Consider the following 12,905-nt stretch of genomic DNA (forward strand, 5'->3'; position numbering starts at 1 on the left):
ATTCACATCTCAAAGTCATTCCACCACAACTATGTTGGAGAATTGCATCCTCATGTACTCCATTTTTGCTGAGAAGACAGTTCCTACCAGAATTGGTAGTACTTGTTGATGACTGTTCTCTAGACATAGTCTATTGTCGCCACTGCCTTATTTTAACTTCAAAGGCACGTGGGTCTTTAGACATTTTCTGTTGATGACGCCAGTGTTTTTTGGCATCAGAGTGATGTTTTTCCAATAGCTGGTCTTCAGGTACATTCTATTGCAGGTGCTGCCTTCTTTCAAGATTAGACGCATCTTGCTCTTCAGACATTTTCTGTTGATAATGCCGGCATCTTTTGTCTGCAGAGCTACGTTGTTTCAACAGTTGTTGTTTAGACATAGTCCCACCTCTCTACTGTCACAGTCTGAGATGCCGGTGAATGAGAGTCCTGACTGTCAGGCTGCTGAGAGCTATCTGACCAACGGTTGATTCTGGCTGATTCTGTAAGTTTCCTCCCTGCTGTCAGTTTCCATAGCTGTGATGAAGAAGCTGGGGCGACAGAGGGAGCCACTTCCTCCAAGCCACCCTCTCTCTCGCTCTGCTGTATGTCCAGCGGCCTCCTACTCAGCCAAGTCTTCCAAACCTCCTGCTTTCCGCCCACTCTCCTGCTCTGCTCTCCTCCAGCGAAGGTCCCGGGAGCCAGCAGGCAGCCTTGGTGGGGCTGACCTCGCCTCCCAGTGCCGGCAAAGATTCCAGGAGCCCGTGGCCGCCGTTGCCTCCTGGGGCGCTTGAAAACTGCTTATGCAAATTAACCTGCCATGTTTGTCAAGTTAATTTCCATACTCACTCCTGCTTAGCTGGTGGGTGGGGATTGTAGGCATCGCAGAGAGATGGTCAATTTGCATCTTTCTCTTTTATTAGTATAGACTAGAGGCCCGGTGTACCAAATACACATGTAGGGTCCCTAGGCCTGGCCAGCGATCAGGTTCCCTGCCTCCCCACCTCTTCCTTACCTCATCCCACCCCCACCGTAGCCCACTGCTGCCCACTGCACATCATCTGCCGTGTTCCATGCCACCCCCTGGTGATGAACGCATGTCATAGCGAGCGAACGAACTCCTGGTATCATGGTCGAACTCCCAAGGGGACACTTTGCATGTTAGCCTTCTATACAGAGAGATTATTGACAATTTTCTCTATGCTGCACTTTATATCCCTGTGACTATTCTTTAACTACCACTTTGTACTTCTTCATCCCTTCACCTCTTTCACCCAATCCCCCAACACCTCCAAATAGGTACATCTTCACTTCCTTCCATCCAGGCCTGTCCAGGGAGGTATTTTTTACACAAAAGTTTGATAAACCGTAAAATACTGAATATATTTTACCTTTTCACTATTTTGCAACAATTATAATTTTATATGAGTTTTCACTTTTAAATCACATACATTTAAAAACAACTTCAATTGTGTTTATGAGATGTTTACTTGTTCTTAAGGAATGCTTCAATAATCCTTTATGATGATTCGGCATCCCCCAGAGAGGGGAGAGAAAAGCACATACTCGGCAACCTCTCTGTGCCAGGTCTTTTCAAATACATTATTTTACTGAATCTGGAGAGCTTTACTTATGGGGCCTCTATCTTACAGATGAGGAAACCGAGGAATGAATCAAGTGCTTTTTTCTTTGCTCACCTTGCCCTGGTTCCTCTCTACCCTCGTAAGTCCCTTGGATTACACTGTACATGGTGACCCCAGGGCTGTCATACCTAACAGTGTCCCATTTGCACTAACGTTCAGAGTCCTCCTCCTCCAGGGCAAGCAGAGCCTGAGCACAGGCTCAGCAGCAAAGCCTGGCATGGTGTTAGCTCCATTTCGCCATCTGCTGGCTGTCACCACCCAGCGCATGAACGACATGGCAGAACTAGCTAGAGGTGTCAATGCAAAAGTGCAGATCTCACTATTGCATTTAATGTCCATAACATCTTTTTGCAAGCATAATTACTTGTCTTGCAAGCACTTAGAAACTGGGTCTCAAAGAGATTATGTGCTCATCACACATCAGGCAGGTAATCAATGACAGGTCTCTTCACCTACAAAGCCGCATCACTTCCTAGCACACCATGCTGCCTCTTTCAATGATGTAAATGCGAGGGAACATTATCCACATCGCTCTGTAGTTTCCTTCAGACCATTCAAACTCTAAGGAAAACCCCCACCCAGCATCTTTGCATTGAGTGACCACAAAGTGTGTCCTGGTGTGATAGCTGCTGGCCATACTTGGACTTCTCATGGCCAATCTCCCCACTTGGGAGCACTTCATCCTGCTCAGACCCATCTTTTCCTGTTCTCTGAGAGGCCCAATGGGAACAAGTAAGCTCTATCCTAATGAGGTTTCCACCCAAACCACCTCTCTTTCCCCTAATCAGGACTCACAGAGCCCCATCCTGAGGCACCGAGACAGGAAGCCACAGGGCTTCTGACTGGGGACAAATATTCCTGGGGCTGTCGTCATTGCCTTGGTTCATGGGTGGACATGGCTGCTAGCTCCACAGAGACTGGGCGACAGAAGGAGTTTTTTTGTGTTTTTAATACAATTTATTGATTCCAGAGAGGAAGAGAGAGAGCAAGAGAGAGAGAGAGAGAGATATCAATGATGAGAAAGAATCATCAATTCGCTGCCTCCTGCATGCACCACACTGGAGATCAACCCCACAACCCAGGCATATACCCTGACCGGGAATTCAACTGTGACCTCCTGGTTCATAGGTAGACCACTGAGCCACAGCTGGGCCAGAATGAGGTTTAAAGTCACAAAGACCTGATTGAAACCCTGGCCCCTCCTTTTCCTAGATCTGTAGTTTTGTGCCAAGTCCCACAACCTTAGAGTCTAGTTAAAAAATTGGGATAATAAAGGTGGGTGGGTGGTAATAGTTCCTGCATCCCAGTGTTTTGTAAGGATTAAATGAGATTGTGTTAAGCACCCAACCCAGTGCCTGGCACATAACAAGTGCTCACTAAATGGTAGCCAGGAAATAGGTGAGGTGTTGGTGCTAGATATGCACTTTTCCTGAGTTCCCTGGGTCAGTAAGGAGCACTGGCATCTGTGGAGGTGGAGATCTTGAGGCCTGGGCACAGGCACACATCCTGTTGGCTTTAGGCTTTGCCACTTCTTGGCTGTGGGCCATTTGGTGACCTTGTGTGTTCGCTCTGTAAGGCCTGTAGTCTTTAGTCAGCCTATTTGTAAGGCTTTAGATTCATATTTCCTACTGGCTCATAAGGACCCTTTTAAAATGTCATAAACATTAAGACACTCCTCAGATAGCATAAGTGCTCAGAAAACCACTGATTGTCATTGCCTGTGCTGCTCTGCGGCTGACCTCATGGGAAGGGGGATGAGCAAGAAGAGTCTCAGGGTCCACTCCTCCTCTCCCGTCTTCCCTCACTAAGTGAAGCGAATTTAATTCATGTTGCCCCGAAGAAGGAAATAAACAAAAACTGGAAGAGAGCAGATCAGACTCTCAGATGACTTTGTGTAAGAAACTCCACCTTTCAAACAAGGAAACTCCACTGGAGACGAAACAGACGCTCCAGGAAGTCAGTGTTTGTGCAAAGCTGTAGCAGAGAGTATCTGTTCCTCTCCTCCCCAAAGGCAAGAAAAGTTCTAGAATCACACAGGAGATGAGCCCATTCTCCAAGCAGTCTCTCCCGGTCCAAGAATAAGTGCATTCGGGGTTATAGCATCCTCTATCCAAGAGTTGGGAGCAGGAATCCTGGGGTCTGATCTCCTCCCATCAGGCCTGGCAGCCTCATGCCAGAACCTAAGCCCAGGTCTGACAGCCTGGCCCATTGGGGGTGAGCGTCTGCCCACATTGGTCCAGTCTCCCAAAGCCACAGTGATGCCAGGCTCACTACTGATCACCAGAATGGGTGTGATCTCCAGCCCCAGTGAGGGCGCGTGCCAGAGGCAACCAATCAATGTTTCCCTCTCACGTCAATGTTTCTCTCCCTCTCTCGGGAAAAAATTGTTTTAATTAATTATTTCAGTTGTATTAAATACAACGGCATCAATATATAATTTAAAAATAACCCATTTGCGTTCATAATCTATTATTTGTCCAATCCACCCACGATCCTTGGGATATTCTTTGCCTTGCTGGCTCCTTGCAAGTGCTTACTGTTTACCAGAACTGGAAAGGATTGCCTCTCAGTTGTATAAGTGCATTCCAGTCCCCATAACAGCAGGTCTAATGTATAAGTTTTTGTCCATTTCTCAGATGAAGACTTACTTATCTTACAGGTCAGCCTTCTCTGATAATTGCTCACCCCTTCCTGAAGTTCCTATCTTCAAAAAATATTGTCTGGGACTGGTGAACTGAGCAGCCAGTTAGGTGTTCGAATGATTTGGCAAGGATAGATAATGACTCTTTGGAATATGAAATTCCAGGAAAAAATGGAATTCTAGCAAATTTAGGAGTCCAAACACAGAAGCTGCTGCACCCTCAAGGTCTCACATGCTAGCCAGAAAAAAAAAATGGAAAAAAAGCTCAATGGTTACCTGTGTGAAGGGTAGGTTTTGTAGGCTGAGGACATGTAGGGATTTCCAATGTCTGGAATCAGTCTTCTTTATTAATGTGTTTTTTATTGCGTTAAAGTACACATAACAAAATTTACCATCATAACCATTTTTATTTATTTATCTTTTAAAAAATATATTTTTCTTGATTTGAGAGAGGAAGGGAGGAGAGGGAGATAAAAACATCAGTGATGAGAGAGAATCATTGATAGGCTGCCTCCTGCACACCCCCATCTGGCACTCAAGCCTGCAACCTGGGCCCATCATACTCATTTTTAAGCCTATAGTTCAGTGGTATTAAACTCACTCATATTGTTGTGTAGCCATCACCACCACCCATCCCCATAACTCTTTTCATCTTGTAAATCTGAGACTCTATACCAAGAAACAATAACTTCCCATTCTCTCCTCCCACCAGCTCCTGGCAACCCCCTTTGTACTTTCTGTCTCTATGATCTGACTACTCTAAGTACTTCATAGAAGTGGAACCGCACAATACTTGTCTTTTTGTGACTGGCTTATTTCACTGGACATGATGTCCTTAAGGCTCACCCATGTGGTGGCAAACTGGAGAATGTCCTTCCTTTTAAGGCTAAATAATATTCCCTTATATTTACATACTACATGTCACTTATCCATTTATTGGCCAGTGGACACTCGGGTTGTTTCCATGTTTAGCTTGTGAATCATGCTGCTATAAACATGAGTGTACAAACAGCTCTTTGAGATCCTGCTTCCAATTGTTTGGGGTATAGACCCAGAAGTGGAATGGCTGGATTATGTGGTAATTCTATATTTACTTTTTTGAGGAACCTCTATATTGTTCCTCAGTTAATTTTTTCTATATGTCTGATGGTTGCTGCAGACACCTGGATATTATCAAGTAGTAATATGTCATGAGAACTTGCCAGATTTCCAATTTTGTGAATGCCACTAGAAATCAACTATTTATGGAGACATTTTGTTTAGCTCTCCACAGAAGTAAAGCTTTTATCAGGTAGGTGAAATGCCCTCACTTCATGTACATGAAAACATTTGAGGAGCTTTTCTGACCTTCCCCATTGGCAGTTCCCCATTGGCGGGTCTGAGATGGGACCGAAGTGTTTGCAAAACATGGGCTTCCTTCCAGTCCCAGTCCCTTCATGTGTGACCTGTGGTTGCCAATGGAAGCAACCCCACAGCTTAGGAGGCTTCGGTGAGGTGACAGGTGTGATACAGGCACAGGTCCTGATGTGTAATCGCCTGCTTAATGGAGCCCAGTATCGCTGTTGTTGAAGGGAGGCCTCCTTTGCAGCCTTGCATCTCCCATTCTTGAACTGCAGAATCAGCACAACCAGGAGAGGCCATAACCATCCTTGCTTCATCCTGGAACTCCGTGTGCTAGAGTAGCACATACCAGACTATAGTTTCATATGTAATTTCCACTAATTAAATTTTTTTCATAACTTTCATGAGAGCTCTTTGCCTTGCATTACCAACTGGGTTACACCCCAAGGGGAATATGGGAATATACACCTGAAATATTGCATTAATAATTTAACTTGGGAAAGAAAGAATGCAAATGCATCAGGTCAGTATGTGGGAAATCAGTGCCTCCTTCACTGCAGGACGAAGTGTAAATGGGTGCAGCCTTTTTGGAGGACAATTTGGCAATATCTTCCAACTCTACAGTAAACATATCCTTTGTATTTCCATGTTTAGGCATCTATTCAGGGGGAAATATTGACATATATAAACTAAGAAGCATATACAAAGTATATCATGCATATAGCAGCAAATTCCTAATGATACAGTGACCACCTAAATGTTCAGCAATTGAAATAAATAAATTAGGAATCACTTATATAATAGAACTAGAGGCCCGGTGCACAAAAATTTGTGCAATCAGGGGCAGGGGTCCTCAGCCCGGCCTGCGCCCATTTGCAATCCAGGACCCCTTGGGGGATGTCCCCCTGTTGACTTAGGCCCACAAACCGGGGGATCAGGCCTAAGCTTGCAGTCAGACATCCTTCTGGCAGCCTGGGAGCCCTTGGGAGATGTCCAACTAAAGGCGTAGGCCCCCAAGGGATCGGGCCTAAACCGTTAGTTGGACATTCTTAATGCAGCCACAGAGGTGGGAGAGGTTCCTGCCACCACCTCTGCTCTGGACAGCCATGAGCCAACTTCTGGCTGAGTGGCACTCCCCATATGGAAGTGCACTGACCACCAGGGGCAGCTCCTGCTTGAGCGTCTGCCCCCTGGTGGCCAGTGCGCCTCATAGTAACCGGCCATTCTGCCGTTCAGTCAATTTGCATATTAGCCTTGTATTATTATTATATAGGATGTCCCTATTTCCCCCTTTAGCCCCCTCTACCCAGCCCTTGCCCCCACTTCTCTCTGGCCATCACCATACTGTTGTCTGTGTCCATGGGTTGTGCATATATTTTCTTTGGCTAAACCCTTCTTTAAATTTTTATTTTCAGATAAGTGCTTATAACTGCACTATTATATGTTTTCTATTATATTATTTAGAATTAAGATATTTTTTAATTGAACCCTTGTAAATTTTAGCACAATTTAATAAATTATGCTAGAAGCAATTAGGAGATTTTTCATGTAATGCAGATACATTTCAATAAATATTTTATTAATTTTTAATTTTTTAATATTTTAATTTGAAATAATCTCATACATGTAAAAAAACCTATAAAATACTACAGCATATTATATGTACCCTTCATCCAATTTCTTAGGTGTTAATAATTTAAACATAACCATTATACAACTAAGAAAATTTGAAATATGTTTTTCTTATAATCTCTTTAATGTTACTTAATCCATTTACTTTGTTTTTGTTAATCTTCACCCAAGGATATTTTTCCATTGAATTTTAGAGAGAGTGAAGGGAAAGGGAGAGACACATTGATTGGTTGCCTCCTGCACATACTTTGATAGGGACTGGGGATCAAGCCAGCAACTGAGGTACATGCCCTTGACTGGAATTGAACCTGGGACCCTTCAGTCCAAGGGCTAATGGTCTATCCACTGAGCAAAACAGGCTGCAGCTTAATTCATTTACTTTTAATCTATATGTGTCTTTATATTTAAAGTGAGTTTTGTTTTTGATTCACCCTCATAATCTGTCTTTTAATTGGTGCATTTATGCCACTGACTTTCAGAGTGCTTACTGATAGAGTTACTGCCATATCAGGTGGCTTCTGGGGCTTTCGGGGCCGGCTTGTGGCCCGGGACCGGATCGGATCACGGGCGGCAGGCAGGCGGCTTCTGGAGCTTCCGGGACCGGCCTGCGACCCGGGACCGGATCCGATTACGGGTGGCAGGCAGGCGGCTTCTGGGGTCGCACATGGGGGCCTGGATGGCGGCTTGTGCTGGCGGCTCACACTGTCCCACCCTGCCTGCAGTATGCAAATTAGCCACCATCTTGGTTGGCACTTAATTTGCATATCTCGCTGATTAGCCAATGGGAGGCGTAGCGAAGATACGGTCAATTACCATGTTTGTCTATTATTACATAGGATATTAGGTAACGGTTGCTTTAAAAGGGGGGATTCTAACATGGAAATCTCTCCAAGACATAATGTTAAGCATAGCCAGTGTGGCGCAGTGGTTGACCATGGATCTATGAACCAGGAGGTCATGGTTCAATTCCTGGTCAGGGCACATGCCCAGGTTGCTGGCTCGATCTCCAGTAGGCGGCGTGCATGAGGCAGCTGCTTCATGACTCTCTCTCATGATTGATGTTTCTGTTTATCTCTCCGTCTCCCTTCCTCAATCAAAAAAAATATATATTAAAAAAAACACAAAGACATAATGTTAATTGAATAAAGCAAAACAATACATAGAGTATAACTTCATTTCTGCAGCAAAGATACATATTTGTATATACATATGTGTGTACGTAAAGTATAGGAAAGAACTTAGAAAAATACATACCAAACACATGAGAAAATTTTTTTAGAGATAATGTTAATTAAGTGATAGTAGTTGTGTCTAAGTCACTTTTAGGGAGGGATTAGGGAGTCCTCCCGTTACCAAGAGTGCTCTGTAGGGTTCTCCGGCAAGTTCTTTGGGGCTGTGCACCTTGGCCCCACACACTCACCAAGGCCATGCTACTCAGCAGTCTGGCATCTGGTCACACACCTCGGATTTGCATTTGGGCTTGCTCTTTGTTGTGCTCCTTGTTGTGCCCTGTGCTGCCTTGGGCAATTGATCTCCACCCTGTACTGAACTGCATGTCTTGGTCAGGTACTCTGGTCCCTCCTTCACATGGAGGAGTCCTGGGTGCTGTACCCTTTGAACATCCAAAGAGTCTGAGATGCTGGGTGTGAGCTAACTACCTGGGATGGCTGGGCTGAGCCCTTCTCTCTTGGCTCGCTTAGTGTTCCTGTGATCTCAGAGTACCTCATCCTGGCCTCCCCACAGGTGCTCATGAGGTGCTTGTCCCAGATCTGACCCCCAAGGACAAAGCAGGCTTCTCTTCATTCCTATAGTCATTGGAGTTTTACCTCTATACCCACTTCTCTGAAATCCTGTAACAGTCTTTTCCTGTAGTTCAGCTCATTGTAGCTCACCCACACAGGCCTCTCTCTAGGGACCTCTCAGGGCTCAGAGACCACCTGCCATCAGGGGTGGACCCTGTCTCTCCATCCCCAACGGCCCTGCCAGCTTGTGGTCTTTGAACATCCATCTCCTCAGATCAGCGACCTTACCACCTACCCTGTGATGAAGGGGAGGTCCTCATTCCACCCCCACTTGGGGATCTCAGCCCTGGATGGGACCAAGGCACAACCCGTTCACCATCTCTCCCAGAAGCACATTGAATCTTCCTGGAACCGGACCTCCAGGAGGCACCAGGTGGAAAAGCATGTAGCTTCATTGTTTTAAGCTCTTACTCTGAAATTCTAAATTATACACAGAAAATTATTTTCTTTGGCCACCTTTTTCTAATGACACCAGGAAAACAGTGACAAGTTGTGATGTAGCAATGAACTCTCCTGTTTGGATTTGCATCTATAAGAAAACATACCCTAATTAGAGAGAAACCAGTTATGAAATAGAACAAATTAACTAGATCATGTTGTACATTTCCTGCTCTACTGCCCCACCCCACACTCCTCTCTGGTGTCACTGAGGGTATAAATTGGGGCTGGGCTCAGTGTGTGCATTCACATCAAAGGCCAACATGAAGACAGGCACAGTCTTTGTCCTAGTGGCTTTTGTCATCTTGGGGATGGAGATGGCCTTCGCTCAGAGACGTCCTCCTGGAAGTAAGTGTGCTGAGGGGGTCCTACCTGAGAGCAGAGGAGGCTCAGAGCCCAGCTTCTTACCTGGGATGGTGTGGCACAGGAACAGGCTGCAGAGTGGAGATATGGCATTGATCAGACCCACTTTCTGTAACCTTCAGGAGTGATCACCCTGCTTTTCCCATTTTTCTTTTTTTTCTTAATCCTTGCCCGAGAGATGCTTATTGATGAGAGAGAGCGAGAGCGAGAGCGAGAGAGAGAGAGAGAGAGATGAGAGAGAACATAGATTGGTTGCCTACCATATGTGCCCCAAGTGGGGATTGAACCTGCAATACTTTCAGTGTGTGGGGCGATGCTCCAACCAAATGAGCCTCACCAGCCAGGGCCCCATTCTTCTTATCAGATCAGGTTGGGCCTTATCAAAAGATGGGGCTCTCTCTACATGTGCCTTGGATGTCGGGCTCCAACACGGAGTAGCTCCGGCATGAACATGGGGTACATGTGAGTTGGAAAGACAGATGTCTGGGATCAGAGATGTTTCTAATATCGTCTTCTAAGGTGGAAAGAAGAGGCTTATGACAGAGCAGGTTTCTTGCCTGCGGAACTGGGCAGCCTTTGCAGCCGGGAGAACATTCTCCTAAGGGCCTGACTGTGACAATGGGGGATTCAGTGTGAGGGTGGAGATGCCAAGGATGAGGGATGGGTCCAGGAGTACAAAGGAAGAAATGAATGAGGTGGCAGTCCTGCCAGGAGAGAGGCCGTGGACTTCTAACAGAAGTTTTTATACCTGGTTAGTGACTATTCCAGACTCCACAAACACCATTTTATGTTTCAGGGGGAGACAGACCTGGACTCTGCCCCAAGCGGCCTAAAGATGCCATGGGACATTGCGCTGAACTCTGCTCAGGAGACGAATCATGTCCCAGGGGAATGAAATGCTGCAGCAATGGATGTGGCCACGTATGCAAACGTGCTATCCATGTGGTGAGTATAAATCAGTCAAGAGCTGACAAGGGTGTTAACTACTCCCCAGTGGACTTTCCTGGGGCCGATGGATGTTCACATGTCCACTGCACTCAGAAGTCTGGGTAACTCCAAGAGAAAGAGGCTGGAGGTGAATAGCAGAAGGACACCTGGCTGCACTATCTAAGACCCTCTCCTCGAAGAGAAGCCCTATCCCTGTCCTGTCCCCGAGGGGGCTCTCAGTTGAGACAAGTAACCATGATCCTAGATTCACAGGTCATTATTGACCCAGGGCTTATCACCCTCCCTCCCCTTCCCCACCAAGGGGGCTTCACTCTTCCTTGAAAATGGGTAACCCTGGGAGGCAGAGGGAAAGGAAAGAGAACCCCAATTTTGGAGTATCTCCTGTGTCAGTCCGGCATTGTGCTGAAGTTGAGATAAAAAGGTAAACACAGCTAGTTCATGGAGACAGAACTATGTAAATAATTACAACCCAGGGTGACCACAGCTTTGCACAAATTTCTACTAAGGTCTGTGGAAGCACAGGGAAGAGTTATGGGTTTTCTTGGTGGGTGGATCAGTGGGTGTTTGGAAGGTTGTCAGAGAGTAGAGAACATATAAGGAAGAGCTTAAAGGAGGCATAAAGTTTGCCACAGTAAGGAAGGGCAGTACAGATGATGGGGAAATGTGGGTCCTACACTGTAGATGGGAAAGTGATTGGGATTGTGGTCAATAGAAGTTGCAACATCTCAGTAGAGGATTATCCAAGCCAGGGTCCAGAAAGGAATGAGCTGCCTTGTCAAAGAGTTTGGTAGACTGCTGGAGGTTTCTGAGCAGAGGAAATGTCATGATCAAATTTATATTTTAAAAGGGTGGTGTTGATGACCATGTTGATGACCATGTGGAGGAAGAATGGGGGGTGTAAGTGTGCCTGAAGACCAGCCCCAGAAGATTGCTCATAAATGCATGGATCCAATTCTTGGCATAACATTTTCCACACACCATTCCTGGCAAGTGTCTATCCCTTGACGTGCAGTCCCAGAAGATGAAGATCTAAAGTGGTGGAGTGGCCGATTCTAAAGAGCTTGTGTCCAAAATAAATCTTACCTGTGGCATTATTGAGACTGTGTCATTCTTCCCATTTAGACGTTCTCTCTAGTGGACCCTCTGTGGATGAACAGAACGGACTGTGTGCCCTGTACTGAGCCCATGAATACGAGGCACTCAGGATGGATCAGAGGCAAGGTCTGCCGGCTAGTTTCTTCCCTCCTTCCATGTCCATGTATCTAAACAGGGCAAAGGGCATGATAATATTTTCTCAAGCATTCTGGGAATATGATTTTTGTTAAGAAAAAAAATGAAATTCTAGCACATACAGGCCTATAGTCGCAGCCTTTACTAGGGCAAGACTCAGAAGGAGTAGGAGCAGAAACAAACTTGGAAATACTCTATTCTAAGGCAATACACCGACATGTAGCAGGACTGGTTGCCTAACACTATGAGAGCAACCCTGGTCCTTGTGATGTGGGACTTTGAGTGGCGTGGGCTGGGAAGTGGTTAGGAGTTAGGATAAGTTGGGACATAGGCTCTGTGGGTGGAGTCTTTGATTCAGAGTTTTCCTGAGGCAGAGGATAAGCCTGGGTCTCCCAAAGAAGCCCTGACAAAAGCGATGGTCTGGGCTGACCCTACAAGCTCCATCTCCCAGCGCTCTCTGTTCACTTTTCCACCTCGATTGCCCCATGTAGCCTCTGCCATGGTCTGCCAAGCCTGCTTGTCTCTGCCGTCTAGCACATCTTATAACCCCGGTGGCCCATGGCCTCAGCAGCCTGTGCATTGGAATGAGGGCATTAGCTTTGATATCTTCTTTTACTGGCTGGTCATCCACACCCCAAATCCCACCATGCTTCTGTCTCTCTTGGTCATTACTGGGGGCTCATGAGCACACCCATAACATGTTCTCAAATAATTTCCCCTACTATCTGCCATTCTGAATGCCAGTGTATGACCTTCCCCTGCAAAGATACTTGAGGATGGCATCCTACAACGTCCACTTAGGTTTCTGCCCTTTAGTTAGTCCTGAAGTCTATACAGGTTCTGTAGGGATTCAGACGTGTCAGACTCTGTGGTCACCCAGATTTCGGAG

The 12,905-nt window shown here is 46.0% G+C and overlaps 1 protein-coding gene across 1 annotated transcript; it reads left to right on the plus strand.

Annotated features, from left to right (window-relative positions):
* Positions 1-9,664: 9,664 nt before the first annotated feature.
* Positions 9,665-11,882, plus strand: LOC118671565 (WAP four-disulfide core domain protein 18-like). Its single transcript, XM_036339870.1, has 3 exons — positions 9,665-9,823; positions 10,635-10,783; positions 11,634-11,882. The coding sequence occupies exons 1-3, from the start codon at positions 9,739-9,741 to the stop codon at positions 11,685-11,687; spliced, it is 288 nt and encodes a 95-aa protein (XP_036195763.1). The 5' UTR covers positions 9,665-9,738; the 3' UTR covers positions 11,688-11,882.
* The last annotated feature ends 1,023 nt before the right edge of the window (positions 11,883-12,905 follow it).

Source organism: Myotis myotis, unplaced genomic scaffold (genome assembly GCF_014108235.1).
Source record: "Myotis myotis isolate mMyoMyo1 unplaced genomic scaffold, mMyoMyo1.p scaffold_m19_p_17, whole genome shotgun sequence".
Classification (NCBI taxonomy): Eukaryota; Metazoa; Chordata; class Mammalia; order Chiroptera; family Vespertilionidae; genus Myotis; species Myotis myotis.

Excerpts from the sequence above, each read along its gene's own strand:
- LOC118671565 (XM_036339870.1), top strand. The coding sequence starts at position 9,739 with ATGAAGACAGGCACAGTCTTTGTCCTAGTGGCTTTTGTCATCTTGGGG. Across the intron at positions 9,824-10,634 it reads TCAGAGACGTCCTCCTGGAA|GGGGAGACAGACCTGGACTC; the intron begins GTAAGTGTGCTG and ends TTTATGTTTCAG. Across the intron at positions 10,784-11,633 it reads GCAAACGTGCTATCCATGTG|GGTGGTGTTGATGACCATGT; the intron begins GTGAGTATAAAT and ends ATATTTTAAAAG.